The following is a 25,803-nucleotide window of genomic DNA, read 5'->3' as shown; positions in this document are numbered from 1 at the left end:
ACGATCTGGTGCAAACAATTACCTTCAGAAGTCACATAATTAGTTAAATAAAGTCCACCTGTGTGCATTGTAAGTTTCACATGATCTGTCACATGATCTCAGTACACAGTTGAAGTCGGAACTATATTTTTAGCAGGTTGGTTAGGACATCTACTTTGTGCATGACACAAGTAATTTTTCCAACAATTGTTTACAGACAGATTATTTCACTTATAATTCACTGTATCACAATTCCAGTGGATCAAAAGTTTACATACACTAAGTTGACTGTGCCTTTAAACAGCTTGGAAAATTCCAGAATATGATGTCATGGCTTTAGAAGCTTCTGATAGGCTAATTGACATAATTTGAGTCAATTGGAGGTGTACCTGTGGATGTATTACAAGGCCTATGCTTCAAACTCAGTGCCTCTTTGCTTGACATCATCGGAAAATCAAAATAAATCAGCCAAGACCTCAGAAAATAATTGTAGACCACCACAAGTCTGGTTCTTCCTTGGGAGCAATTTCCAAATGCCTGAAGGTATAACGTTCATCTGTCCAAACAATAGTACGCAAGTATAAACACCATTGGACCACGTAGCCGTCATACCTCTCAGGCAGGAGATGCGTTCTGTCTCCTAGCGATGAACGTACTTTGGTGCGAAAAGTGCAAATCAATCCCAGAACAACAGCAAAGGCCCTTGTGAAGATGCTGGAGGAAACAGGTTCAAAAGTATCTATATCCACAGTAAAATGAGTCCTATATCGACATAACCTGAAAGGCCGCTCAGCAAGGAAGAAGCCACTGCTCCAAAACCGCCATGAAAAAGACAGACTACGGTTTGCAACTGCACATGGGGACAAAGATCATACTTTTTGGAGAAATGTCCTCTGGTCTGATGAAACAAACATAGAACTGTTGGGCTATAATGACCATCATTATGTTTGGAGGAAAAGATGGGAGGCTTGCAAGTCGAAGAACACGATCCCAACCGTGAAGCACGGGGGTGGCAGCATCATGTTGTGGGGGTGCTTTGCTGCAGGAGGGACTGGTGCACTTCACAAAATAGATGGCTTCATGAGGCAGGGAAATTATGTGGATATATTGAAGCTACACCTTAAGACATCAGTCAGTAAGTTAAAGGTCTTCCAAATGGACAACGACCCCATGCATACTTCCAAAGTGGTGGAAAATGGCTTAAGGACAACAAAGTCAAGGTATTGGAGTGGCCATCACAAAGCCCTGACCTCAATCCCATAGAACATTTGTGGGCAGAACTGAAAAAGCGTGTGCGAGCAAGGAGGCCTACAAACCTGACTCAGTTACACCAGCTCTGGCTACCCTAAACGTTTGACCCAAGTTAAACAATTTAAAGGCAATGCTACCAAATACTAATTGAGTGTATGTAAACTTCTGACCCACTGGGAATGTGATGAAAGAAATAAAAGCTCAAATAAATAATTCTCTCTACTACTATGGGGTGGCAGGGTAGCCTAGTGGTTAGAGTGTTGGACTAGTAACCGAAAGGTTGCAAGTTTAAATCCCCGAGCTGACAAGGTACAAATCTGTCGTTCTGCCCCTGAACAGGCAGTTAACCCAAGAATTTGTTCTTAACTGACTTGCCTAGTTAAATAAAGGTTAAAAAAAATCTGACATTTCATTCTTAAAATAAAGTGGTGATCCTAACTGACCTAAAACAGGGATTTTTTTACTGGGATTAAATGTCAGGAATGATGAAAAACTGAGTTTAACTGTATTTGGCTAAAGTGTAAACTTTCGACTTCAACTGACTTCTGTTCTGAAAGGCCCCAGGGTCTGCAACACCACGAAGCAAGGGGCACCACCAAGCAAGCGGCACTATGAAGACCAAGGAGCTCTCCAAACAGGTCAGGGACAAAGTTGTGGAGAAGTACAGATCAGGGTTGGGTTATAAAAAAATATCAAATATCACAACTTTGAACATCTCACAGAGCACCATTAAATCCATTCTCTAAAAATTGGAAAGAATATGGCACCACAACAAACCTGCCAAGAGAGGGCTGCCCACCAAAACTCACGGACCAGGCAAGGGAGGGTATTAATCAAAGAGGCAACAAAGAGACCAAAGATAACCCTGAAAGAGCTGCAAAGCTCCACAGCGGAGATTGGAGTATCTGTCCATAGGACCATTATAAGCCATACACGCCACAGAGCTGTGCTTTACATAAGAGTAAAGAAAAATAAGCAAACACCAAATCACCAAAAGGCATGTGGGAGACTCCCTAAACATATGGAAGAAGGTACACTTGTCAGATGAGACTCAAATTTAGCTTTTTGGCCATCCAGGAAAAAGCTATGTCTGGCGCAAACCCCACACCTCTCATCACCCCAAGAACACCAACCCCACAGTGAAGCATGGTGGTGGCAGCATCATGCTGTGGGGATGTTTTTCATCGGCAGGGACTGGGAAACTGGTCCAAATTGAAGGAATAATGGATGGTGCTAAATACAGGGAAATTCTTGAAGGAAACCTGTTTCAGTCTTCCAGGGATTTGAGACTGGGACGGAGGTTCACCTTCCAGTAGGACAATGACCCTAAGCATACTGCTAAAGCAACACTCGAGTGGTTTAAGGGGAAACATTTACATGTCTTGGAATGGCCTAGTCAAATCCCAGACCTCAATCCAATTGAGAATCTGTGGTATGACTTAAAGATTGCTGTACACCAGTGGAACCCATCCAACTTGAAGGAACTGTTGCAGTTTTGCCTTGAAGAATGGGCAAAAGTCCCAGTGGCTAGATGTGCCAAGCTTATAGAGACAAACCCATAGAGACTTGCAGCTGTAGTTGCAAAAGGTGTCTCTACAAAGTATTGACTTTGGGGGTGTGAATAGTTATGCACGCTCAAGTTTTCTGTTTTTTTGTCTTATTTCCTGTTTGTTTCACAATAAAAAATATTTTGCATCTTCAAAGTGGTAGGCATGTTGTGTAAATCAAATGATACACCCCCCCCCCCCCAAAAATACATTTTAATTCCAGGTTGTAAGGCAACAAAATAGGAAAAATGCCAAGGGGGGTGAATACTTTCATAAGCCACTGTATCTATTGGGTGAAATACCACAGTGTGCCATCCCAGCAGCAAGATTGGTGACTGGTTGCCAAAAGAAAAGGGCAACTGGTGAAGAACAAACACCATTGTAAATAAAACCCATATTTATGTTTATTTATTTGACCTTTTTTTACTTTAACTATTTGCACATTGTTACAACACTGTATATAGACCTAATATGACATTTGAAATGTTTTTATTATTTTGGAACTTGTTTGAGTGTAATATTTACTGTTAACTTTTTATTGTTTATTTCACTTTTGTTTATCCATTTAACTTATTTTGGCAATGTAAACATATGTTGCACAGGCCAATAAAGCCCCTTGAATTTAATTATATAAATGACTGTGGACTAGCACTCTTTGTCAAGGGAATCTTGTCTTAAAGAGCTCTGGTGGGGGTTGAGGTGGAGGTGAAATCTGGTAGGGGTTGGGTTGGAGGTGAACTCTGGTGGTGGGGGTTGGGGTGGGGGTGAACTCTGGTGGGGGTTTGGGGTTGGAGTGGAGGTGAACTATGGTGGGGGTTGGAGTGGAGGTGAACTCTGGTTGTGGGGGACTCTGGTGGGGGTTGGGGTGGAGGTGAACTCTGGTGGGGGTTGGGGTGGAGGTGAACTCTGGTGGGGGTTGGGGTGGAGGTGAACTCTGGTGGGGGGTTGGGTGGAGGGGAACTCTGGTTGGGCTCGGTTCGGGGTGGAATGGAACTCTTGTGGGGGTTGATGGTCGGGGTGGAGGGTAGCTCTGGTGGGGGTTGGGGTTGAGGGGAACTCTGATGGGTTCAGAGTGGAGGGAAAATGCTGGTGGGGGTTGGGGTGGAGTGGTCGAGTAAGGAGGAGGAGTGGAGGATGGGTGAGATCAACACATTCCTTAGGGAATAGCTTTGGCAACCCCACAACCCACTGAAGTCTCCAGCGCTTTTCTTATGTGACTGACACACATGCAAGAACACAGACATATACACACACACACAAGAACACAGATACACAACATATTTGCTCAAAGACACACATGCACACACATACTGCTAGCCCCACCTACAGTAAACACACACAAATACGCACACACACATCACCTCCCCAAATGTATGGTCCCTACTCCCCCCTTGTCCTTTCAAGACCTCGAATGGACCCCAACCCCCACACACCCCTCTATTACACACACACACCTCTGTTACACACACCCCCTCTCTCTATTACACCTCCCCTCTCTATTACTCACACACCCCTCTGTTACACACACCCCTCTCTGTCTCTCACACACACACACCCCTCTCTGTTACACACACACACACACACACATGCAAAAACAACACACGCACACACACCAGCCCCCCAAGGTATACGGGCCAACCTCCTGCCAGCAGGCAGTCTCTATTGTTAAAATGCAGCCACATTAGCAGGGAATGTTAAGCACGGCTCATAAAGGCGTCCGCATGCTTCAAATCAAATCAAACTTCATTTGTCACATGCGCCAAATACAACATGTGTAGACCTTACCGTGAAATGCTTACTTACAAGCCCTTAACCAACAGTGTCATTCAAGAAAGAGCTGGGCAGCTCGCGGCTGGGTTTCCCTTTGTAGTCCGTAACAGTTTTCAAGCCCTGCCATATCTGACGAGCATCAGAGCCGGTATAGTAGGATTCAATCTTAATCCTGTATTGACGCTTTGCTTGTTTGATGGTTCGTCTGAGGGCATAGCGGGATTTCTTATAAGCGTCCGGATTAGTGTCCCTCTTCTTGAAAGCGGCAGCTCTAGCCTTTAGCTCAATGCTTCCCAGCCGAAACAGTTCAGAAGTGTTTGTGCATATATCATAATGACATTTTGTGACTTTTAAATTATTAAAAGTACAATTTGTATAATGTATACTGGCTACGGCATCTCAAAATAGACAAACAGTACTATTGCCGCCTTTTTCAAGCAAAGGTCTTTTAAGGGAGTATGTGAGCACACTCGTTCGGTTCAACTAACCGAGTTTGGTTAGCCGCCAGCTGAACGGAAGCATGCTGACACCTTAAGCCCACTCACACATGTACACACACACACAACCATTTAAAAAAAAATGCATTTAACCTTTATTTAACTAGGGAAGTCAGTTAGGAACAAATTCTTATTTACAATGACAGCCTACCCCGGCCAAACCCTTAACCTCGACGACGCTGGGCCATTTGTGCACAACCCTATGGGACTCCCAATCACGGACGGTTGTGATACAGCCTGGAATCAAACCAGGGTCTGTAGTGACGCCTCTAAGACTGAGATGCAGTGCCTTAGACCGCTGCGCCACTCGGGAGCCCTTAAAACTGAGCCCATGCATTTCCATGACAGCTAATATTAGCCTTTCTGTTGATAGAATCATTCCTTAACACATTTTCATCTTTAATGAATATTAGGCTAAAAGGGTCGACACAAAATCACTTGGCTAATGCCTTTAAAAGCCCCAAATGACCTAGTAAATGCTGTAGGTTTGAAATGAACAAACATGAAGTCACACAATGTGTCTACACGTGGAAAAGTGTGTGGGTGAATATTGGCCCGCACAGCTGTTCCTCTACATACTAATGGAGGGAATGATCTGTGACACAGCTCTCATTAGCATGTCTGACTGCCAGGTACAAAACACATCACAGCTAGCCATTACACATCAACTGTGAATGTGTGTGTGTGTGTGTGTTTGGGAGGGATGTGTCAGATATGCATGACTCTGTCAGTGAGTCAGTAGCATGCATGTTTCAATGTGTACATGTTTTTCTGTGATTCTCTATGTGTGTGTGTGTTTCAGAGCATTTGCAGTGTGTGTGTGTGCATACATTTGTATGTGTGTGTGAGAATGGCAACATCTCCCATCTCTGTGTGTCTGTCACAGTGTGGCACACAGAGGATGGCACATCCCCCAGAAGGTTAACTAACTCCACGCCTGTCAAAATACACTCCTACCATATCCATCTCCCCACAGAGCCCACAGTCAGACACACACACCCCTCCCCCACCTATACACACTCTCTTGAGGGCGGTGCGATTGGGAGCCAGAGGCGTCAGAGTTCAACGCCTGGGGGACACACACACGGACACACACATGGACACACAGACGGACACAAAAACACCCCCCATCCTCCTTGCCTCAAGCAACTGTAGATGTAAACACACGGCAGACTCTGTGTCTGTGAATGTCTCCATGCTATAATATCCCTGATAACACACACATACACAAGGTAACAGTGGAGTGGACGGCTGCATCCCCCGCACCAGATCCAGTGTGGGCTGCTAGGTATTTATAGAACAGCAAAGGAGAGGAGCCGACATCACTTCCCTGAGACAGAAACACACAGAGAGATAGATAGAGAAATAGAGAGACAGAGTAGGCGTTGATGAATCATACTCCTAGAACAGGAGGGAAAGATAGAGAACACTCATTTACAGATGCCTCCCCTCTCTTTTCATCCCTCTCTCCTCTCATTCACCCACCCCCAACCATCCACACATAACGAGGGATGACGAAAGCCTGTAGGTCATGGCCTGCTACGTCTATAATTATAAAAAAGGAAGGGGAGTGGGGCGGCGAGATGCTAACATAACATAATTTAATGATTCTGCAGAGGGAGACATACAGTCTACGTGAACTCAATGACAGCACCAACACAGTTATGGCAATCCAAGCACAAAACCTGTGTGATGTCTAGAATACCATCATAGCAACACCTTATGCAACCCTAAACCCAACATTACTGGGGTCTGACATATTAAAACCATTATGCAACTGTAATACAACCATAGTACCCAGGGGTTAAGTAGCATTGGATTTCCTGCTAACCCCATTGACTTATGGGAGAAACAATATGATGCTAAGCATCATTCAGCATGTAAACACTGCAGGAAAACCCCACACCTCCGCCCACTTACACCACTAAACCAATAAAGAGGGTGTGTGTCCTGAACGCAGTACACTGACCCCATTTAGCCGTGTTTGTTTGTTTAGGAAACACATGAGCTCATTGCTGCATCTTCTAAGGACTGAGGCTAAAAACTCTCAGCGGTATATTAGTACTTACTAGCCCCTTAGAGAGACAAGGGTCTGTACACATCTCCAGTCCCACCACATAAAGAAATGACAAACGGTTCTCTATGGAAAGTAAAGCTCCTTTAAAACAACAACAATACCACAAAATAGTCGCATAAAAAGGAAATAGGATCATTGTGAACCTCTGATGTCTTGTAAAAATAAACGGAGCACCATGCTTCACTGTGGAGAAAGTGGCAATTTGGAGAACAGACAGGCATAACAACAGATCCACTTCATGTGTAAAATATCATGAGAGATTGAGTATGACAGAAATATGACAAGTGATTTCAGATTTAATTGTGGGACTATGGTCCACTTTAGTTTTCTGAAATAAAATTCCTCAAATGTGTACAGTATTTGAATAAAGGGTGAATGGACAAAATGCGCTTTAACTTTTGACAACCAATTGCATGTGTCCATTTGGTCGGCTTGCTTACAAAGAGTAAGAACCTACTGCTAGATGTCCCTGTGTCGTCCTGTAGGCTTTGTTGAAGGTGGTAGAGAGCAGGAAGTGAGGGGTGGGACTAATGGACCTGGTTTAAGTGTAAAGAATGTCCTCTGAATGAAACCAACTTTCCACCTTGAGGTAGCTCAGCTTACTATCCAGTGAGTCAGAGGACAAAACTAGGAGACTGCATGGCCATATATGGTACACAGACTAAATAAAACCTGCAAAAGAGAAGCAAAAGCCCAAAACATGATACATATCGCCATCTAGTGGACATCTAGAAACCTTCAACTGAAATAGAGCAAAATCAAATCAAATCCTGTTTTTTGCACGTAGAAATATTTTAAAATAGACTTTTATGGAAAGTTGATCAGTGTAATCGGACCAAATCCTGGTCTGGTCCTGAGTAGAGCAGGAGAGGCGCATGCCACTGCCTGGTGAGCAGTGCTCGACTTGGGCAGGAGCACACCGGAGCTGAGTACCGGCACTAAAATATTCTACTGCATCGCAGTGCTTGAGGCGTCACTAAAGACCAGGGTTCAATCCCAGGCTGTGTCACAACTGTCCGTGACTGGGAGACCCATGAGGCGGCGCACAATTGGCCCAGTGTTGTCCGGGTCAGGGGAGGGTTTGTCCCCATCGCGCTCTAGTGACAAATTGTGGCGGGCCAAGCGCCTGCAAGCTGACTTCGGTCCCCAGCTGGATGGTGTTTCCTCCGACACATTGGTACGGCTGTCTTCCGGGTTAAGCAAGCAGTGTCAAGAAGCCGTGCGGCTTGGCAGGGTCGTGTTTCGTAGAACACATGGCTCTAGTTGCAGCGATGGGACAAGATTGTAACTACCAATTGCACATCATGAAAAGCAGGTAACAGTAAAAATAATAATAATAATCACCAACTGCTTCAGCTCCTGTTCCTCTTATAGAATAATTAGCTCAAAAGTATTGTGGCGCTCCTGCACCAATATAAACAATACCAGCACCCAAAATGAGTACCGCAACATATTTCAGTCCTAATCAAACACTGCTGGTGGCTAAATTAGGTCACACTGGCAAGAAAGGGAAGGAGTTCAGCACATAATTGTATTTACATAATGATTCTCAAGCCATGTGTACAGCTGTTTCTGAAAGGGTGGGACTCAACAGCAGCACCCAATTCAAACCCTCTGTAACACCAACAACAAACACCGGAATGTTAGAATAGGCAAGCCATTTGTTTACCTGGCAGGCTAAACCATTGTGACCTAGTACAAGTCGTCCTGTCACCCCCCCCCCCCCGGGTCTACGTATTGGTGTTTACCCTAGCACAACACAGCTTATTCAAATAATACAAGCTTGTTGAGTTGGTTATTTGAATCAGCTGTGCAGTGCTAGGGCAAAAAACTAAACAGACCCCAGGACTGAGTTTGGGAAACCTTGACCTAGTAGGCATAATAATAGGAGTACCCTGCTATAATCACAGACAAGCCTTACTGTAGATAATGCTGTAAATGGAATTTGAAACTCCCAGATGCTATTTGGGTCAAATTAACAAGAAAATCTCCTGGAATCCATTTTTATGCCCCAATTTAAAAAACAGATTGCATTATAATCAGGGATTTAACAATCCCACTCAAGCATTTATACACAACAGGTCGTTTATTACAGTTCGCAAACATGTTGAGATGTGGAAAATAAACTTTTGACCTTTGGAAAATGCATTTGAACTTTTAATGTAGACAGCAGCACTATGCTGCCAATTTAGTTTGATTGCTCAATAGAATAACAAAAAAGATGAATTGTCAATGTTTTTAATACATTTGTGTGAGCCCTTGGAAGAGGATTGCCTAATCAGATTTTTCCACAACTCGACCATCTTGGGTTTTAAGCTGTATGACCTGCACACACCTTGTTACCATTAATCTATTATTACACCCCGTGTGGCCAAACACTGTGTGAACTAATCTTATATGTTGAGCTCTTCAGGTATACCATACTAAATATAAAGTAGCAAGTACCCTACACTATGTATCAACATCAAGTGAACAATGTTCAGATTTTTATCTGCTACAATATTTACTGACATGTTTAGTGTCCAAGAATAGTGCTCACCGTTTTTACCATAAACAGATACCTGCCATTCCAGTTGTCAGAAAATCTGTTTTGTTCATTGGGACAGTGCACGACACCCCGGCTCTTTCAAGAAGTGTGTCAAACCTGTCAAACCCACTGGCCACACATGGGTCTGCAAAGCTTGGGCGGGCGAGGTGAGACAAAAAAATAATAATTGTAGGACAGAGGGCACATCCCTCTAAACTGTGAGCCCCATTTTCCAGTACCCCAACGTTTGGCCTCATGAGAACAATGGTATGCAAGTAACCCCATACATAAACCTCCAGTAACTTGCTTTGGTTAAATTTAACTACGCAGGACATGCCCAGGCAGGGCTTTCAAATTCAAATCATGCATAAAAAAAAAGTATGGAGACATACAGAGACCAAGTTGGAATAGTATTTAGTCATGTTTATGAAACGGCAACTTCCAAATGCAATGAACCAAACTAAAAGCGAAGTTAAACTTTTATTAAAAAACTGGAACAAACCAAAACTTCCACCAAATACAGTTTAATGGCAAAAGTAAATCAAACAATCATGAAACACAAGTTGACGTTGAAAGGCAGTTTCAATAAAAGAAAAGATCACTTGAAAACAGAAAAGCATACAACTGGTTAAAGCTTGAATAACCCAGGAAAAAAGCCCTGTATTTATCAAAATTACAGCTCACAGAATATTATCTTCCGACCAACTGAATCATTTAAAGCTTCCCTTTAGTTTGTATCACAATTCAGATTTTATGGTTTAATGTCTGAGGGCATGTATAAATAGAGGAATGGGGAAACACATTTATCAGTCCTTTTTCCCCTTAGATCCCCAATTACACAGCAATCTTTTTTGTATTCAAATGCATTGCCAGCACATGACCACTTCCACATCTAGAAGGGCATGCTTTATCTAATAGTCTGTGTAGATTTAGAACAGGACTTGTGCATGTTCAAAATTACATTGTTTCTGAGAACAGGAGTGTAGAAAGACTGGAGGTTCTATTGGGAATCAAGGCCAAGCTTTACGCCCTGATCGTGATAAAATGACTATGTTAAAAAAAAGAGAAATGGCAAGCATGTATTAAGCAGAGCATTAAACATGGCAGGAATTTGCATCGTCACCCTCAACCATGTATGTGGCACACTTGAAGTAGACCAACATAACCCACAGATCATTAAAACATTCAAGAATTGGTCAACAAACTTCCTGTACACTACTGAACCCCCCCCCCCCCCCAGCAAAAAAAAAAAAAAACTATGGAACAGGTTATTTTTTGTCACAGCAAGAAGTCTACTTTTCTACTGGCTAAGATAAAGATCTAAGTGACAGCATAGAAATTAAATTACAAGAACCAAGGAGATAAATTATCTCCTTCCATGAACAAATGTGTAGCCTTCCCAATATATTGTTTAACCCCCCCCAGTTAGAATGGAAAACAAGCACCCCTTCACCCTTTTCAGTTTACTTGTGACCCCCCTTGCTGGTTTTGAAGGAAACCTGCAGGACCTTGTCTCCAATGCGGTAACCGTTGAGGCTGGCGATGGCCATGGCGGCCTCCTCGTAGTTGGTCATGGTGACGAAGCCGAAGCCTTTGCACTTGTTGGTGTTGAAGTCTCGGATGACCTTGACATTGGTGACGGCTCCAAACGGCCCGAACATCTGCCACAGGATGCCCTCGTCAGCGTCCTGGCCCAGGTTGTAGATGAAGATACACCAGCCAGCTGTGGAGTTCCCCTGAGCGCTAACCGTAGACATGCCACTCATGTGGTCCACACTCATTGGAGAGAACCTGCCAGTGGCACAGAATGAGGGTTCTTCAAATGCAACTCCATAGATGCCCGTTTAAAATAACCTAAAAACATAAGTCGCAGGCCTGTTGTCCAAGGAAATATCTGACCAAAGTACTAAAAGACTATAAAAATAACCAATAATTCAGGGGTGTAAGTCTTTGGGATTCTAGTCTTGACTCCCCAGGATCACAAAATACCCATGTTTAATAACAGGGCACTAGTGCTGAGGGATTAGTGCTTTTCTAGGTTGGTTCGATTTAACATTTTTGGAAACGTTAATTGAATTATAAAATCAAAACATCAGCTTTTGAATGGAAATTCCCCAAATAGTGAACATTGAATTACCAAAACATTTAAAATATTCCATTGTCTGTCAGGTCTACATTGGGTAGCCCAGACTTCAATAGAAAAGGAAATTACGACGGGAAAAATACGTAATATTTCAGTTGTGTACATCACTTAGTTTTCATTTGATTACTATTATTGATCTTTCCTTAAAGTCACCATCTCAGCTCACGCAGTATCAGCCAAACTTTCTCTGTACTCCCCATACATCCCATTTAGTTAGGCTAGCCGCAGAGCTATCTGACAAAATAAGTTTACTAATTTGTCAAAGATGGCAAGGCTTAATTTCACAAACTGTCCCTCTCGTCGTTGTGTACATTCCTTTCTATCGTAGTCTATGCGGTCCGTGTGCATCTAATGTAGCAGGCGGAAAAGTGCAGCCATCTCCGCTTGTGCCGAAAAAACAGGTGCAATGGATTATGGTCAATCGAGTTAATTACCACATTTCTGCACTGAACTAGGTTGAATACTTGCTCGATGAAAACTAAAACTCCCGTCAGCCCAGTGTCCAACAGTTACTGATTTCTCTAGAGAAACAGAGTTGGGCTCACAAAAAACACATACATTTCAAGTAATTGAACTAACGTCAGTCAGTTAAATAACCAAAAGAAGAAAATAAAAAGTTGAAGCGCTCAGCACTACCGGTCACTGACATGGATTGTGTGTGTAGAGCAGTCAACCATACCTGAATCTCTGGGCCTGGTGGTGTACTGGACCTCCAAAGCGCCGGCCCTGGTTGTGGTAGAGCTGGTTGATGAGCTGGGAGTTCTTGGCCTGGTTGGGGCTGGCAGCAAATTTCACTGTGATGGGCTCCGAGGCACCAGGGGGTTTCTGCCCATTCAGGTCTTTGATGGCGTCCTCCGCCTCGGCCCGTTTGTCAAAGCGGATAAAGGCCACACCCCTGGAAAGGCCTGAGAAGCAAGGGGATGAAATGGAGAAGTCATTAATGGAATAGGGTGAAGATGCTATTAGACACCGATTTGAAGTCTGTTGAAAATGTACACGCAAATAGTTAGGATTTTGAGAGGGGTAAAGTCTAGCCGAGTGGTATCCTTGGTGCTCATTTAATTGATTATACACAAATATTTCTAATTCAGGCTGTGCCTGCCTACCTACCAGAGGCCTGATCGACCAATACACGCGAGTTGATGATGCGGCCATAGCGTGTGAACATATCCTCCACATCTTTCTGTGTCATGGTCTTGGGTAGCCCACTAATGTAAAGATTGGCATCCTTAATACCGTCAGAGCTCGGCCTGGCAAAGGACACCTGATGAGGAGACGGCAGGTCAGTTTCCATTGAGTGCAATTTAAAGGAAAAACAATAATTAAAAAAAACTTTGGAATCAATTTGACAATATTACACACATTTGAAAAATAAAATCAGATTCAAAATGCCCAAATATCTCGCATTGAAATTTTCAAGCAAAATAAAAGTACAAAAAACATTCCTATTCTGATAATTCAGTCACATTGCTGAGCCGCTATTTAAGTAATAAAAGAAAACCCTAATATTAAGTAAAAGGTCTGTTTTAAAAAGTTAAAAAACTATAAAAGGAAAATAGATGTAATTGCAAAATTATGCAGGGCTTTGATTCGGCACAACGTCACACTCAAGCAATAACCAGTAGTGTTAAATAAAAAAAACAAACGTAGTCTGAACAAGATGAATATAGGCTTCAGTATAAATATGTGCCGAAAATAAAACCATGTCAGGTTAACCGCACACGCAAATTGCTTTAATCAAAATCGCCAAAAATGATAAATTATAGAACAAAAAGGTTAATTACATGATTAAGTAAACATGTTACCCAAATACCTTCATATCCTTTCGCAAATAGACACTTTGCAGGAGGGCTCGCCCTCAACTGCCCAGGGACTACTTGAGGAACATATCACATCAGTTGAAACATGAAAACAAAAACACCTTATTGCACGTTACCTTGATAGTTTTAGACTGTAGTCTCAGCCCATTGAGGGTATTGATAGCCCTTTCTGCATCACTAGCGTTAACATAGTTAACAAATCCGTACCCTAAACTGTGGCCTAGAGAAAAAAAAGGAAAAACAACAAAATAAAATAACAAAAGTTTGTCCATTTCTACAGATTGGATACCAGTCTTCCACGGGAGATATCGGTACACGGCATGCATTTTGGCAAAAACATTTGCAAAAGAAAACATTTTCTGCTAAATATGGCTCAAGAAAAAAAAGAAAAGCTGATCCACATTGAAAAGTCTAAATATAAATATCTTTCTTCTTAAAATAACAATGATATTAAAACGTTGGCATTCTATCAAAAAAAATAACACTAAATTGAAGGAAAACAATTCTTCTGTTTCCAATAAATATAAAAAATGTGAAACTAAAAAGACAAGAGAAAACTACATAAAATTCCATAATATAGGGTCCACAAAAGAAATGCATTTTAAGATTGGGTCTACATATGTTGTAATCACCAGATCTAATAACACCCAATGAAATAAGAAAACATCTGCAAAGACCATGAATAGAATTCCCAATGACCACCATTTAAAAAAAAGAGACACTAAAGTAAAGTTTAAAGAACAGATTCAACAAGATGTATAGCACAGAAAAACAGGAGTTGAACAACATCCCAAAGAAAAAAAGTCAATCTCTGATCCCAACACTAATCAGCGAGTCTGCAACACACAAAAATAGTCTTAGCATCTAAATACATTTTCAGAAGATTGAGGGGGTACACAGGAGTTATATACAAAGTAAAAGACAATTGCGGTAACCAGCAAATACCACATTGATTTTACAGATTAGTAATCGAGACAGAAAATCTTGGTGAAGTAAAAAAAAATGTTTTTGATGTCACAAGACTTTTGTAGTGAAAAACAAAAGAGCACATGTGCAGACAAACAATGAGAATTCCAGGGAATTATTTCTCCTCAAAGTAAGTGAACCGAGGTCAAAAGAAAAGGGGTTGGACTCACTCTGGTTTTTGTGATAGGGATTACCTGCCACTTTATCGCGGATGAGTTTGGCAGACTCCACCTCGCCGATGCTGCTGAAGAGACTCCGCAACTCGTCCTGACTCATGTTCTGGGGCAGGTAATTGACAATAAGGTTGGTTTTGGCATCTTTGGGCTCATCTTCCATGTGTTCGTCGTAACCGTTATCATAAGCGTCTTGCTATAATTTCAGGAGAATGGGATGGATGTAAGTAAGCCGTTATAAAGACATCTAGAACTTTATGAAAGATGACAGTTAACTGGTTCTGTTCTTAGAGAATGCTGCCCATGTCCCAAAAGAACAGAAAAACAAAACAGAATGCTTCTCAAAATAAAGCCAAAGTTAATCTGTGGATTTACCTTCATGTTAATCGAACCCTTACTGACATGCTGTTGTGATTCCCTATTGTCACCCTGACAACTCTGTACCTCACACACCTGCAAGAGTAAACACTGGGTAATTCACAATCCTCTGCTGCAGACAACAGAGCACTTGACACCATTTAAAATCCCCCCCCCCCCACCTCTTTCGTGTCCATTTCACAATAATACAAACCATCTGTGCAACAGCACAATATATAGCCAACTACGAAATAACTTCAAAACACTTAATAGAACGACTCACTTTGAGGTATCTGATGTGTCCCCTTCTGACTGCCATGTTGATGCTTCACAGATGTGGATTCTGAAAATATGGGGGAAGGGGGGGGGTTACCTTAGTTACCTGAACACAAAAGCATGTTCATGATCTGGTTTCCTTTGTGTCCTACTGAACACCACGCAAAGGGCTTGATGACTAGGTTTAACGGCATTTATTGAACCAGTGTCATTCATTTGGAATGTGTTCGGTCAAGGACGGGTCTCTTGCCTTCCTGGCTTGATGATACTCAAACTGCCTGCCCCCCCCCCCCCTTGAGTTAGCTCGATAAATGATCAAATTGCAAAGAGGACCAAAACAATATGAACTATTGTAGCTAATCAACTAGCTAAGTGCAGCAATATAGTAACGTCGTTAATTATCTAGCTGGCTATTACAAGCTAATGTTAGCTTACTAGCTAGCAAGCACTAGAAGCACTAGCAGCGTGGGCGTGACAACTTTGGACAACGCAAGGACTAAATGAACTCGCTAGCCAAATGGCTAGCAAGCTAACGTGAGCTACGAAGCTATCTTTGGTAATAACATAACGTTACATACTTACGCAGTTAGCTAGCTAACATTTTCTAGTAGAATAACGTTTAGAAACCATGCCTTGAATTGGTCAAGTTATACCACAAAGAATTTGGTATTTTGTAGCCCAGATATTCTATTCAGTCTTTGGTAGTAGCGTTCGCTAGTTAGTTAACGTTACTACTACTAGGCCGGCTTTCTGGACCGCATGGCACATAGCTAGCCAACGTTACTATCTAACTAACGTTAATCTGCGAACGAAAGGAAAGATTGAACACTAGACACATTGGGAAACGTACCTGCTTTATTGATACTCCTGTGATTAATAATAGGCCAAAACGGACCTAGGAAAAAAATCAAAACAAATTAACGGTATCCTGGCAAGCCAGCAATTTTTCTCTTCGTCCAACAAAAGCAAACCCTGGTGCTGCTACTAGCATGCGCGGACAGCCAACGTCATGGCTTCTCAACACATTAAACTCCGCCCCCTCCCCAAAGGCGGCAAAGTGTTTTGTTGCAGTTGATTGGGTTTGATGGTTGTCCTTCAAGCTCATTTTATCAACTCCACTAAAAGGTCTGCAAAATACCGAGGTAAAGTTGGTTTTATATTCACACATTCGGACATTCAACAGACATTCGCCAAAAGCCATTTAAAAATGTAAACATCAATAACTCATTCTCCGTTTGTCACAGAATCATCAAACAAGATATTATTTATTATATAAATGTCTAGCATACTTTAACAGCCTTTGTTTTGAGTAGAAATTCCATTTGACTTGATAGAAATACATACAATCCATAAAATGCCATTGAAAGCAGTATACATACATAACTAATTCACCGTTTGTCACAGAAACATCAAACTAGGTATGAATTTTTCTATAAATGACTAGCATAATTTTTACCTTTGTTTTGAGGAAAAATTCCAGTTTTGATTTGATCGAGGGCATGTAGTCCATCTAGAGGGCGTGTGGTCAAAGTTCTAAGGAGTCTGTTATACCCTATTAGAAGGGACCCGGCAGAAAATTCTGCATCTTCAGTCATAATAAATTCGATTACAGAAAGAAACTATGGGATGAAGGGGTCAGGCCTGACTAACAAAGAAGACCAGTGGATGGATCATTTTACCTTTATTTTACTAGGCAAGTCAGTTAAGAACATATTCTTATTTTCAATGACGGCCTAGGAACAGTGGGTTAATTGCCTGTTCAGGGGCAGAACGGCAGAACGACAGAACGACCTTGTTAGCTCGGGGATTCGAACTTTCAACCTTTCGGTTATTAGTCCAACGCTCTAACCACTAGGCTACCCTGCCACCCTCATGAGAACCAAGAGGATCAACATGAGCATTCCACAGTGGAGATAAGGAAAACTAAGAGTGAACCAAAAGTTTGGGGTCACTATAAAAAATAATAATAAAAAAATAATAATAAAATAAAAAAAATACAGTGTAGACATTGTTAATGTTGTAAATGACTATTTGTTGCTGGAAACGGCTGATTTTTTTATGGAATATCTACATAGGTGTACAGAGGCCCATTATCAGCAACCATCACTCCTGTGTTCCAATGGCACGTTGTGTTAGCTAATCCAAGTTTATCCTTTTAAAAGGCTAATTGATCATTAGAAAACCCAGCTGAAAACTGTTCTGATTAAAGAAGCAATACAACTGGGCTTCTTTAGACTAGTTAAGTATCTGGAACACCAGCAATTGTGGGTTTGATTACAGGCTCAAAATGGCCAGAAACAAATAACTTTCTTCTGAAACTCGTCAGTCTATTCTTGTTCTGAAAAATGAAGGCTATTCCTGTGAGAAATTGCCAATAAACTGAAGATGTCTGTGTACTACTCCTTTCACAGAACATTGCAAACTGTCTCTAACCAGAATAGAAAGAAGAGTGGGAGGCCCTGGTGCACAACTGAGCAAGAGGACAAGTACATTAGAGTGTCAAGTTTGAGAAACAGATGCCTCACAAGGCCTCAGCTGGCAGCTTAATTAAATAGTACCTGAAAAACACCAGCCTCAATGTCAACTGTGAAGAGGTGACTCCAAACTCCAAAAGCAAATAAAAAAATGTAAAAATCCAATTGAAATACACCTAAAGAAAAGTTTTTGAGTTCATGAGTTGTATAGGCATATCAATTAGAATAGACCCCAACCCAGCTCAGGTGGTAAGAAGCTCTCGCATCCATTTGTATGACAGTTTTATACTCAGCGAGCCCCTACCCGGATTTTGTGTTAAACAAGTTCTCTGTCCTTAACCTTGTTCTGAACACCTCCAACACTAAGGTCATGTGGTTTGGTAAGAATAATGCCCCTCTCCCCACAGGTGTGATTACTACCTCTGAGGGTTTAGCGATTGAGGTAGTCACCTCATACAAGTATTTGGGATTATGGCTAAACGGTACACTGTCCTTCTCTCAGCACATTTCAAAACGGCACACTAAAATGTAATCTAGATTTGGTTTCCTCTATCGTAATTGCTGCTCTTTCAACCCAGCTGCCAAACTAACCCTGATTGATGACCCTCCTACCCATGCTAGATTACGGAGACGTCATTTATAGCTCCGCAGGTAATTGTGCTCTCGAGCGACCAAATGTTCTTTACCATTCGGCCATCAGATTTGCCACCAATTATTTTTTTTATAGGACACATCATTGCACTCTATACTCCTCCGCCATCTCTGTATAGTTGTGAGACCCACTGGTTGATGCTTATTTATAAAACCCTCTTAGGCCTCACTTCCCTCTATCTGAGATACCTACTGCAGCCCTCATCCTCCACATACAACACCCGTTCTGCCAGTCACATTCTGTTTAAGGTCCCCAAAGCACACACATCCCTGGGTCGCTCATCTTTTCAGTTCGCTGTAGCTAGCGACTGGAACGAGTTAAAAAAAACACTCAAACTGGATAGTTTTATCTCAATCTCTTAATTCAAAGACTCAATCATGACACTTACTGTGTACCGTTTGCCTTTTGGTAGGTCGTCATTGTAAATAAGAGTTTGTTATTAGCTGTCTTGCCTGGTTAAATGTGAAATAAAAAAATGGTTTCCAGCAGAGTATGTGAGCAGAGTTGTGTATTTGGAAATCCCATTCATCGCCCACAGAGCGGTCTTTGTGCACTATGATGTGTTATACGTGTCTATACCTCGATTGTAAAATGTAACTAACAACTGATAAGGCAATGCCGCAATAGAGTGATTATTGAAAGAATCTAACTGCTCATGCATCGAGAAGCGGCAATGCAGACTGCTATGAGAAACTTCAGCGCAAACTTCTTTGGGAGACTGTTATGTTGTTAGTTACATTTTACAATCGAGGTATCGACATTTTCCGGCACTCAACCTTTCCCATCTCCGCTAAAAATCGCTCAGTCCTCACACAAAAAAATAACTGCAGCTTCAAATATAAAAATATGCTCCATTCATTTTTTGTTTCAAAATATCATTTAACAAACACCCCATCTACTTTTGTGACTATGTACCATTTGATTTTAAAGTAGGCTATGGTAAAAAACTTTAACATTTCAACATGTTGTAGGCTATTAAACAATGACCTACCTAGGATAGGCTAGGCACTGTTAAAAAACACGTTTTTTTCTCAAATCTATTAATGATCAGATACTTCAGTTATAAGTGGCTCTGATGCACTTACTGATACAAATGTAGACTCCTCTTCTTTAAACAATAGCCTAAATAGAAACCAAAACGTCTCCCATGCTGTCGCACGGGCTCCGTCATTGTCTAGCCATCAATACACAGGCTGTGACCTATTTCTTTGCTGACTCATAACAATATCTCTGCACATATGTGGTGAGGTAACCTAAGTAAAGGCAACAAAATAGGCCTAATTAAAAGAACAGTGATGAAGGAAATGAATAATGCTGGGCAGAGCATGGCCAGAGCTCCTAGCTGAGCAGTACCTGAGTGAAATTGGAGCGGGAGAGAAGGCCGATGAACCAGACAAATTACGCAAGCTCCGCACATTACTCCACTCCTGCACTACTACTCTGCTCCCTTCCTCTAAGATACATTGTAGAAATTGGCGGGGTTTATGACTACGTGGCTATAGAAACTAGTGATGGCTATAGAAGCTAGTGATGACACTACCCTGCCCACTCTGCAGGCCTTCGGTGTACAGAGTACCACAATATGAGTCATAATACCGATAACACCTAGCGGTCAAACACGGAAATGCTTCCAACCGTTTTTCCACCATTAATTTTCCCATAGGGGATTTTAAAAACACTTCAAATAAGGGCTGTGTTTTATGTAGGCCTACCCTGGCGTGACGTTTTGATAACATTGTCACCCCCCCCCCCAAATGAAATGCAAATTAGCTGCTAATGTCATTCACCAGGGCCATGATGATCTGGATGACACTGCCAAATGGAGGCAAAGGTAAGAATCTCTGGATTAACTATCTAATGTTAGCTAAATTTAGTCATAAAAAAAATGGCTGCATTGTTTAAATGTACAATTCTGTGAACTGTCTTCGGTAACTTTTACATTTACACAATACCTGTTATCTATCTATCTACCTACCTACCTACAGTGGGGCAAAAAAGTATTTAGTCAGCCACCAATTGTGCAAGTTCTCCCACTTAAAAAGATGAGAGAGGCCTGTAATTTTCATCACATGTACACTTCAACTATGACAGACAAAATTACAAAAAAAATCCAGAAAATCACATTGTAGGATTTTTAATGAATTTATTTGCAAATTATTTTGTCACCTACAAACAAGCCAGATTTCTGTCTCTCACAGACCTGTAACTTCGTATTTAAGAGGCTCCTCTGTCATCCACTCGTTACCTGTATTAATGGCACCTGTTTGAACTTGTTATCAGTATAAAAGACACCTGTCCACAACCTCAAACAGTCACACTCCAAACTCCACTATGGCCAAGACCAAAGAGCTGTCAAAGGACACCAGAAACAAAATTGTAGACCTGCACCAGGCTGGGAAGACTGAATCTGGTAGGTAAGCAGCTTGGTTTGAAGAAATCAACTGTGGGAGTAATTATTAGGAAATGGAAGACATACAAGACCACTGATAATCTCCCTCGATCTGGGGCTCCACGCAAGATCTCACCCCGTGGGGTCAAAATTATCACAAGAACGGTGAGCAAAAATCCCAGAACCACACGGGGGGACCTAGTGAATGACCTGCAGAGAGCTGGGATCAAAGTAACAAAGCCTACCATCAGTAACACACTACGCCGCCAGGGACTCAAATCATGCAGTGCCAGACGTGTCCCCCTGTTTAAGCCAGTACATGTCCAGGCCCATCTGAAGTTTGCTAGAGAGCATTTGGATGATCCAGAAGAAGATTGGGAGAATGTCATATGGTCAGATGAAACCAAAATATAACTTTTTGGTAAAAACTCAAATCGTCGTGTTTGGAGGACAAAGAATGCTGAGTTGCATCCAAAGAACACCATACCTACTGTGAAGCGTGGGGGTGGAAACATCATGCTTTGGGGCTGTTTTTCTGCAAAGGGACCAGATTTTGAGATTTTGAGTGAAAACCTCCTTCCATCAGCAAGGGCATTGAAGATGAAACGTGGCTGGGTCTTTCAGCATGACAATGATCCCAAACACACCACCCGGGCAACAAAGGAGTGGCTTCGTAAGAAGCATTTCAAGGTCCTGGAGTGGCCTAGCCAGTCTCCAGATCTCAACCCCATAGAAAATCTTTGGAGGGAGTTGAAAGTCCGTGTTGCCCAGCAACAGCCCCAAAACATCACTGCTCTAGACGAGATCTGCATGGAGGATTGTGCCAAAATACCAGCAACAGTGTGTGAAAACCTTGTGAAGACTTACAGAAAATGTTTGACCTCTGTCATTGCCAACAATAACAAAGTATTGAGATAAACTTTTGTTATTGACCAAATACTTATTTTCCACCATCATTTGCAAATAAATTCATTAAAAATCCTATAATGTGATTTTCTAGATTTTTTTTTCTCATTTTGTCTGTCATAGTTGAAGTGTACCTATGATGAAAATTATAGGCCTCTCTCATCTTTTTAAGTGGGAGAACTTGCACAATTGGTGGCTGACTAAATACTTTTTTTGCCCCACTGTATATGGTGCTTTGAATGTTTTAAAGGCAATATGCCTAAAACTTATGCACCTGGTGCTCTTATGTTTTAAATCTTTATTTAACTATTTTTTTGCAGCAGGCTTCTTGACTTTAGGCTTCTTAGCTGCAGCAGGCTTCTTGACTTTAGGCTTCTTAGCTGCAGCAGGCTTCTTGACTTTAGGCTTCTTAGCTGCAGCAGGCTTCTTGACTTTAGGCTTCTTAGCTGCAGCAGGCTTCTTGACTTTAGGCTTCTTAGCTGCAGCAGGCTTCTTGACTTTAGGCTTCTTAGCTGCAGCAGGCTTCTTGACTTTAGGCTTCTTCGCTGCAGCAGGCTTCTTGGGTACAGGTGCCTTGGGTGCGGTCTTCATGTTTTTCTCAAGGTGGTCCTCAATTTTGGGCTTCTTGGCGTTATTTACAGTGCTTCCAACTGTCCCAATTCCAATGCTTTCAGCCTTCCTCTTCAGGTTTGGTTGGGCTTGGTGAATAGGCATAGCTGGAGGCATAACAGGGGAAACAGTTACATCACAACATAAGTAATGAGATTACATTATAAATGTGTTTGGTTATGAACAGTGGAAAGCGTAATTTGACAATTCTCCATGTAAAATCTTAGAATTACAAATGGTACCCACTTACTGTAGTTATAATTAATCACTGTAGATTTAATTTCATTTGACGTTCTTTCAGCACCCATGACACGAGACGATGCTGGAGGAGAACCTTGAGATGGAGGCATCCATGAGGAGGTTCCTTTTGATGGAAATATCAAAGAGAAAATACTAATGTTATAATGGTGCCTGCAACCATTGCACTGCAACATCCTGTTCCGTTTACTTTGTTTGTTGAACATAGAACATCATTGTCTGTAGTACGATCACATTTGTTGTGTGCAATTAATAAGATCTTGGCATTAAACAAAATCAGGGGCGCAACTTTCACTGGGAATGCGGGGAACATGTCCCCCTACATTCTGAAATTGCATTTTTGTCCCCCCCAGTTTTATCATTGGAATGTGATACAAAGCGAGGTAGCGGTGTGCTTCAGGACCATGTGGATGCCTCTGAGCGGTCGGGTAGGCTGTTTGGAGTGCTTATACGACGGGGGTAAAAATAACACACACAAAAGGTATGTCCCCCCACTTCTAAAAACAAAGTTGCACCCCAAACAAAATAGCAAATTATTGTGCATTTTGTAAATATTATGATATACCAACAGAATTTACTGAGCATTATACAGTGTTTGATGAAGTAGATCATGTTATTTTATCACATTTTTCGTATAAACAGTATAAACAGGCATAGCAGTGCTATATCTATGTAAACAGGGCTATTCTATTTGAAATTGAGCTGGCCTGGGAGAAGTGAAATGGGTAAGTAGTACTGACCTAGTGCTCTTTGGCTTGTGAGGACATGTGCCGGTGTGTTCAATATCTGGCTGGAGGGGTCTAGATTATGCCATGTGGTTAACATCATCTTGCAAGCAGCATCACCTTTACTAATCACCATATCAATAAGAGAACGTGCCTTGTCGGCCCTCTCAGGGTTTTTTTGTATCACCTCTTCTGCCTCGAACTTGTTGATAAATCTTCTGCCTTCATGTGGATGCTGAAGTCTGTCTAGTAGAGCCTTGATATTAGCCTCTGTCACCAGGCTGACAAACTGCTCCCGGACATCATTCAATTGATTGACTATCCAGACAGAAGAGCACAATGAAAATAAGAAGATACACGTTTCAGTATGTTGCTTCAATTCCATCAAGATATGAATTGCATTCCTGCCAATACAAGGAGTGTGGTGAACCCTTATCTGTAATAAACCTGATCTGAAGACATCTGACGTGTTCTTGCCAGACAGACCTGTGGCAGCTATACCGTATCCACTGGCACCTATAGCTCTCTACTAGTACCAGTTCTACATGGTCCTCCCTGATCAGCCTTTAGTATTTTTCAGTAGGCATTAAATAATGAAATGTTTTACAACTATTGACTGACAGCGAGTCGATGTAGTCAGAGGTGCAGTTTGCCCACACTGGTCGTTGCGCAACTCCATCATAGGTTGTGGAGTTGAGTTTTTGGCTAGTGATTACTCTTGACTGGTAGAAATGAAAGTGAAATTGAAATTCTGTCCTCAAAGTTAAGACATTCTCTCATATCAAAAACATTTAGCAAAACATATCTTTATAAGGCACATTTATACAGTACTTACCAGCCATTTGGTTTCAGAAGATTGAGATATTGTTCTGACTGTAGGTAAACTGGGTGGGTGTCGGTTGGGGTTTCGAAAAGGAAGTTGAAGTTGTGGGTGTGTCTTCCTCTTCTATGATATAATGGCGGTCCGCAAACCAACATTAAATTTGCATTCCACCATCTACTGTGCTGGAGTGTAAATTAATTAATATAAATTATATCTTGTTTCAGCTAACTGGTCTACAATTTCATTCCCTTCTACACCCGAATGTGCTGGGACCCAGCAGAATCTCACTCAATTCTTCATAATAACATTTATACCTCTAATAGTAGGTCACTCTTATTAGATTTACCAGATGATAAACTACTCAATACAGACAGAGAATCTGAGCATACTATAATTCTAACAGGTTGTACTTCCTCCACCTGTCACACCCTGATCTGTTTCACCTGTCCTTGTGCTCATCTCCACCCCCCTCCAGGTGTCGCCCATCTTCCCCATTATCCCCTGGGTACTTATACCTGTGTTCTCTGTTGCCAGTTCATCTTGTTTGACAAGTCAACCAGCGGTTTTCTCAGCTCCTGCTTTTCCCCAGTCTCTCTCTTTTTTTCCCCTCCTTGCCTGTCCTGACTCTGAGCCCGCCTGCCTGACCACTTTGCCTGAGCCTGCCTACCATCCTGTACCTTAGTCTCTACTCTGGATTACCAACCTCTGCCTGACCTGAGCCTGCCTGCCGTCCTGGACCTTTGCCCCACTACTCTGGATTATCGACCCCTGCCTGCCTTCACCAGTCATTTGCTTGCCCCTGTTGCTGTAATACACATTGTTACTTCAACAAAGTCTGCATTTTGGTCTTACCTGAAACGCGATAGCCCCCACTGGAGGGCAACTATTGTCAGCAACAGTTCAACTGAGTATACTGACAGTTCATCTATTAGTCTTCTACATATGTGCACATCAAATTTGGGAACTTAAAACGCCTGCTGCTGTGCGCCCACTATCTGGGTCCTTAGATCCATCTGTGAAAAGCGGTAAAAAAGCATCAACCAGTTTTTCTATATCACTGACTACTGACCATTCTTTCCTTTCCTCTACCCAGGATAGATCAACAATGAGATCTGGGAGTAGCCATGGAGGAACCTACCCTATCACCTCAGACTGGCCAACCTCCAACTCCCTCAAACCACTTTCATCAGCAAGCTTTCCAACTGTCCAACCAAAACCACTGCCTTGTCTACTAGTATATTCCCAACAGTCATCTGGAACAGTATTTATTTGTCATTTAACCTTTATTTAACTAAGTAAGTCAGTTAAGGACAAATTCTTATTTTACAATGACAGCCTACCCCGGCCAAACCCTCCCCTAACCTGGACGGCGCTGGACCAATTGTGCGCCGCCGTACGGTAGCAGTGGGATGCTCAACCTCACAGCCTTTCAACCTACCATTTTATTTACGCTGTATATCCAAAGTCATCTCACCAGGATTGTCAAGTCCATAGGCATCAGATAAAATGGATCCTATTTTATCTCGAAAAGAGCAAATAAATAAAGAGGACAAAACCCAGTTATATAATCTCCCACCAATACCA

At 41.9% G+C, this 25,803-nt stretch overlaps 2 protein-coding genes across 5 annotated transcripts; both read right to left on the bottom strand.

Annotated features, from left to right (window-relative positions):
• Nucleotides 1-10,115: 10,115 nt before the first annotated feature.
• Nucleotides 10,116-16,392, bottom strand: LOC109889074 (ELAV-like protein 1). Of its 3 annotated transcripts, none has more exons than XM_020480244.2 (8): nucleotides 16,234-16,392; nucleotides 15,391-15,450; nucleotides 15,126-15,203; nucleotides 14,772-14,946; nucleotides 13,728-13,831; nucleotides 12,902-13,055; nucleotides 12,471-12,696; nucleotides 10,116-11,439 (listed from the first exon to the last, which is right to left on the bottom strand). In XM_020480244.2, the coding sequence occupies exons 2-8, from the start codon at nucleotides 15,424-15,426 to the stop codon at nucleotides 11,112-11,114; spliced, it is 1,101 nt and encodes a 366-aa protein (XP_020335833.1). In that variant the 5' UTR covers nucleotides 15,427-15,450; nucleotides 16,234-16,392; the 3' UTR covers nucleotides 10,116-11,111. The 3 variants fall into 3 exon arrangements, with proteins under 3 accessions (XP_020335833.1, XP_020335832.1, XP_031678339.1); XM_020480243.2 differs by having other exon boundaries at nucleotides 14,748-14,946; nucleotides 16,234-16,391; XM_031822479.1 differs by lacking the exon at nucleotides 13,728-13,831 and having other exon boundaries at nucleotides 16,234-16,390.
• Nucleotides 16,393-22,087: 5,695 nt separating this feature from the next.
• Nucleotides 22,088-24,341, bottom strand: LOC109888590 (late histone H1). Of its 2 annotated transcripts, XM_031822480.1 has the most exons (5): nucleotides 24,232-24,341; nucleotides 23,412-23,714; nucleotides 22,664-22,777; nucleotides 22,336-22,520; nucleotides 22,088-22,302 (listed from the first exon to the last, which is right to left on the bottom strand). In XM_031822480.1, exons 1-5 carry the CDS (start codon nucleotides 24,236-24,238, stop codon nucleotides 22,111-22,113), a joined length of 801 nt encoding a protein of 266 aa, XP_031678340.1. In that variant the 5' UTR covers nucleotides 24,239-24,341; the 3' UTR covers nucleotides 22,088-22,110. The 2 variants fall into 2 exon arrangements, with proteins under 2 accessions (XP_031678340.1, XP_020335341.2); XM_020479752.2 differs by having other exon boundaries at nucleotides 22,088-22,520.
• Nucleotides 24,342-25,803: the final 1,462 nt, after the last annotated feature.

The sequence above is a fragment of the Oncorhynchus kisutch genome, linkage group LG4 (assembly GCF_002021735.2).
Source record: "Oncorhynchus kisutch isolate 150728-3 linkage group LG4, Okis_V2, whole genome shotgun sequence".
Lineage (NCBI taxonomy): Eukaryota > Metazoa > Chordata > Actinopteri > Salmoniformes > Salmonidae > Oncorhynchus > Oncorhynchus kisutch.
Note: the sequence above shows the minus strand (reverse complement) of the source record. Positions and strands in the feature narration are given on the sequence as shown.

What these genes read in the sequence shown, in the direction of transcription:
- LOC109889074 (XM_020480243.2), bottom strand. Translation starts at nt 15,426, where the DNA reads ATGGCAGTCAGAAGGGGACACATCAGATACCTCAAA. An exon ending in GACACATCAGATACCTCAAA is followed by an intron (nt 15,204 to 15,390) that starts GTGAGTCGTTCT and finishes TTACTCTTGCAG; the next exon opens with GTGTGTGAGGTACAGAGTTG. An exon ending in CACCAGGCCCAGAGATTCAG is followed by an intron (nt 11,440 to 12,470) that starts GTATGGTTGACT and finishes TGCCACTGGCAG; the next exon opens with GTTCTCTCCAATGAGTGTGG.
- LOC109888590 (XM_020479752.2), bottom strand. An exon ending in CACAAGCCAAAGAGCACTAG is followed by an intron (nt 22,778 to 23,411) that starts GTCAGTACTACT and finishes TTCCATCAAAAG; the next exon opens with GAACCTCCTCATGGATGCCT. An exon ending in AGTGATTAATTATAACTACA is followed by an intron (nt 22,521 to 22,663) that starts GTAAGTGGGTAC and finishes TTATGCCTCCAG; the next exon opens with CTATGCCTATTCACCAAGCC.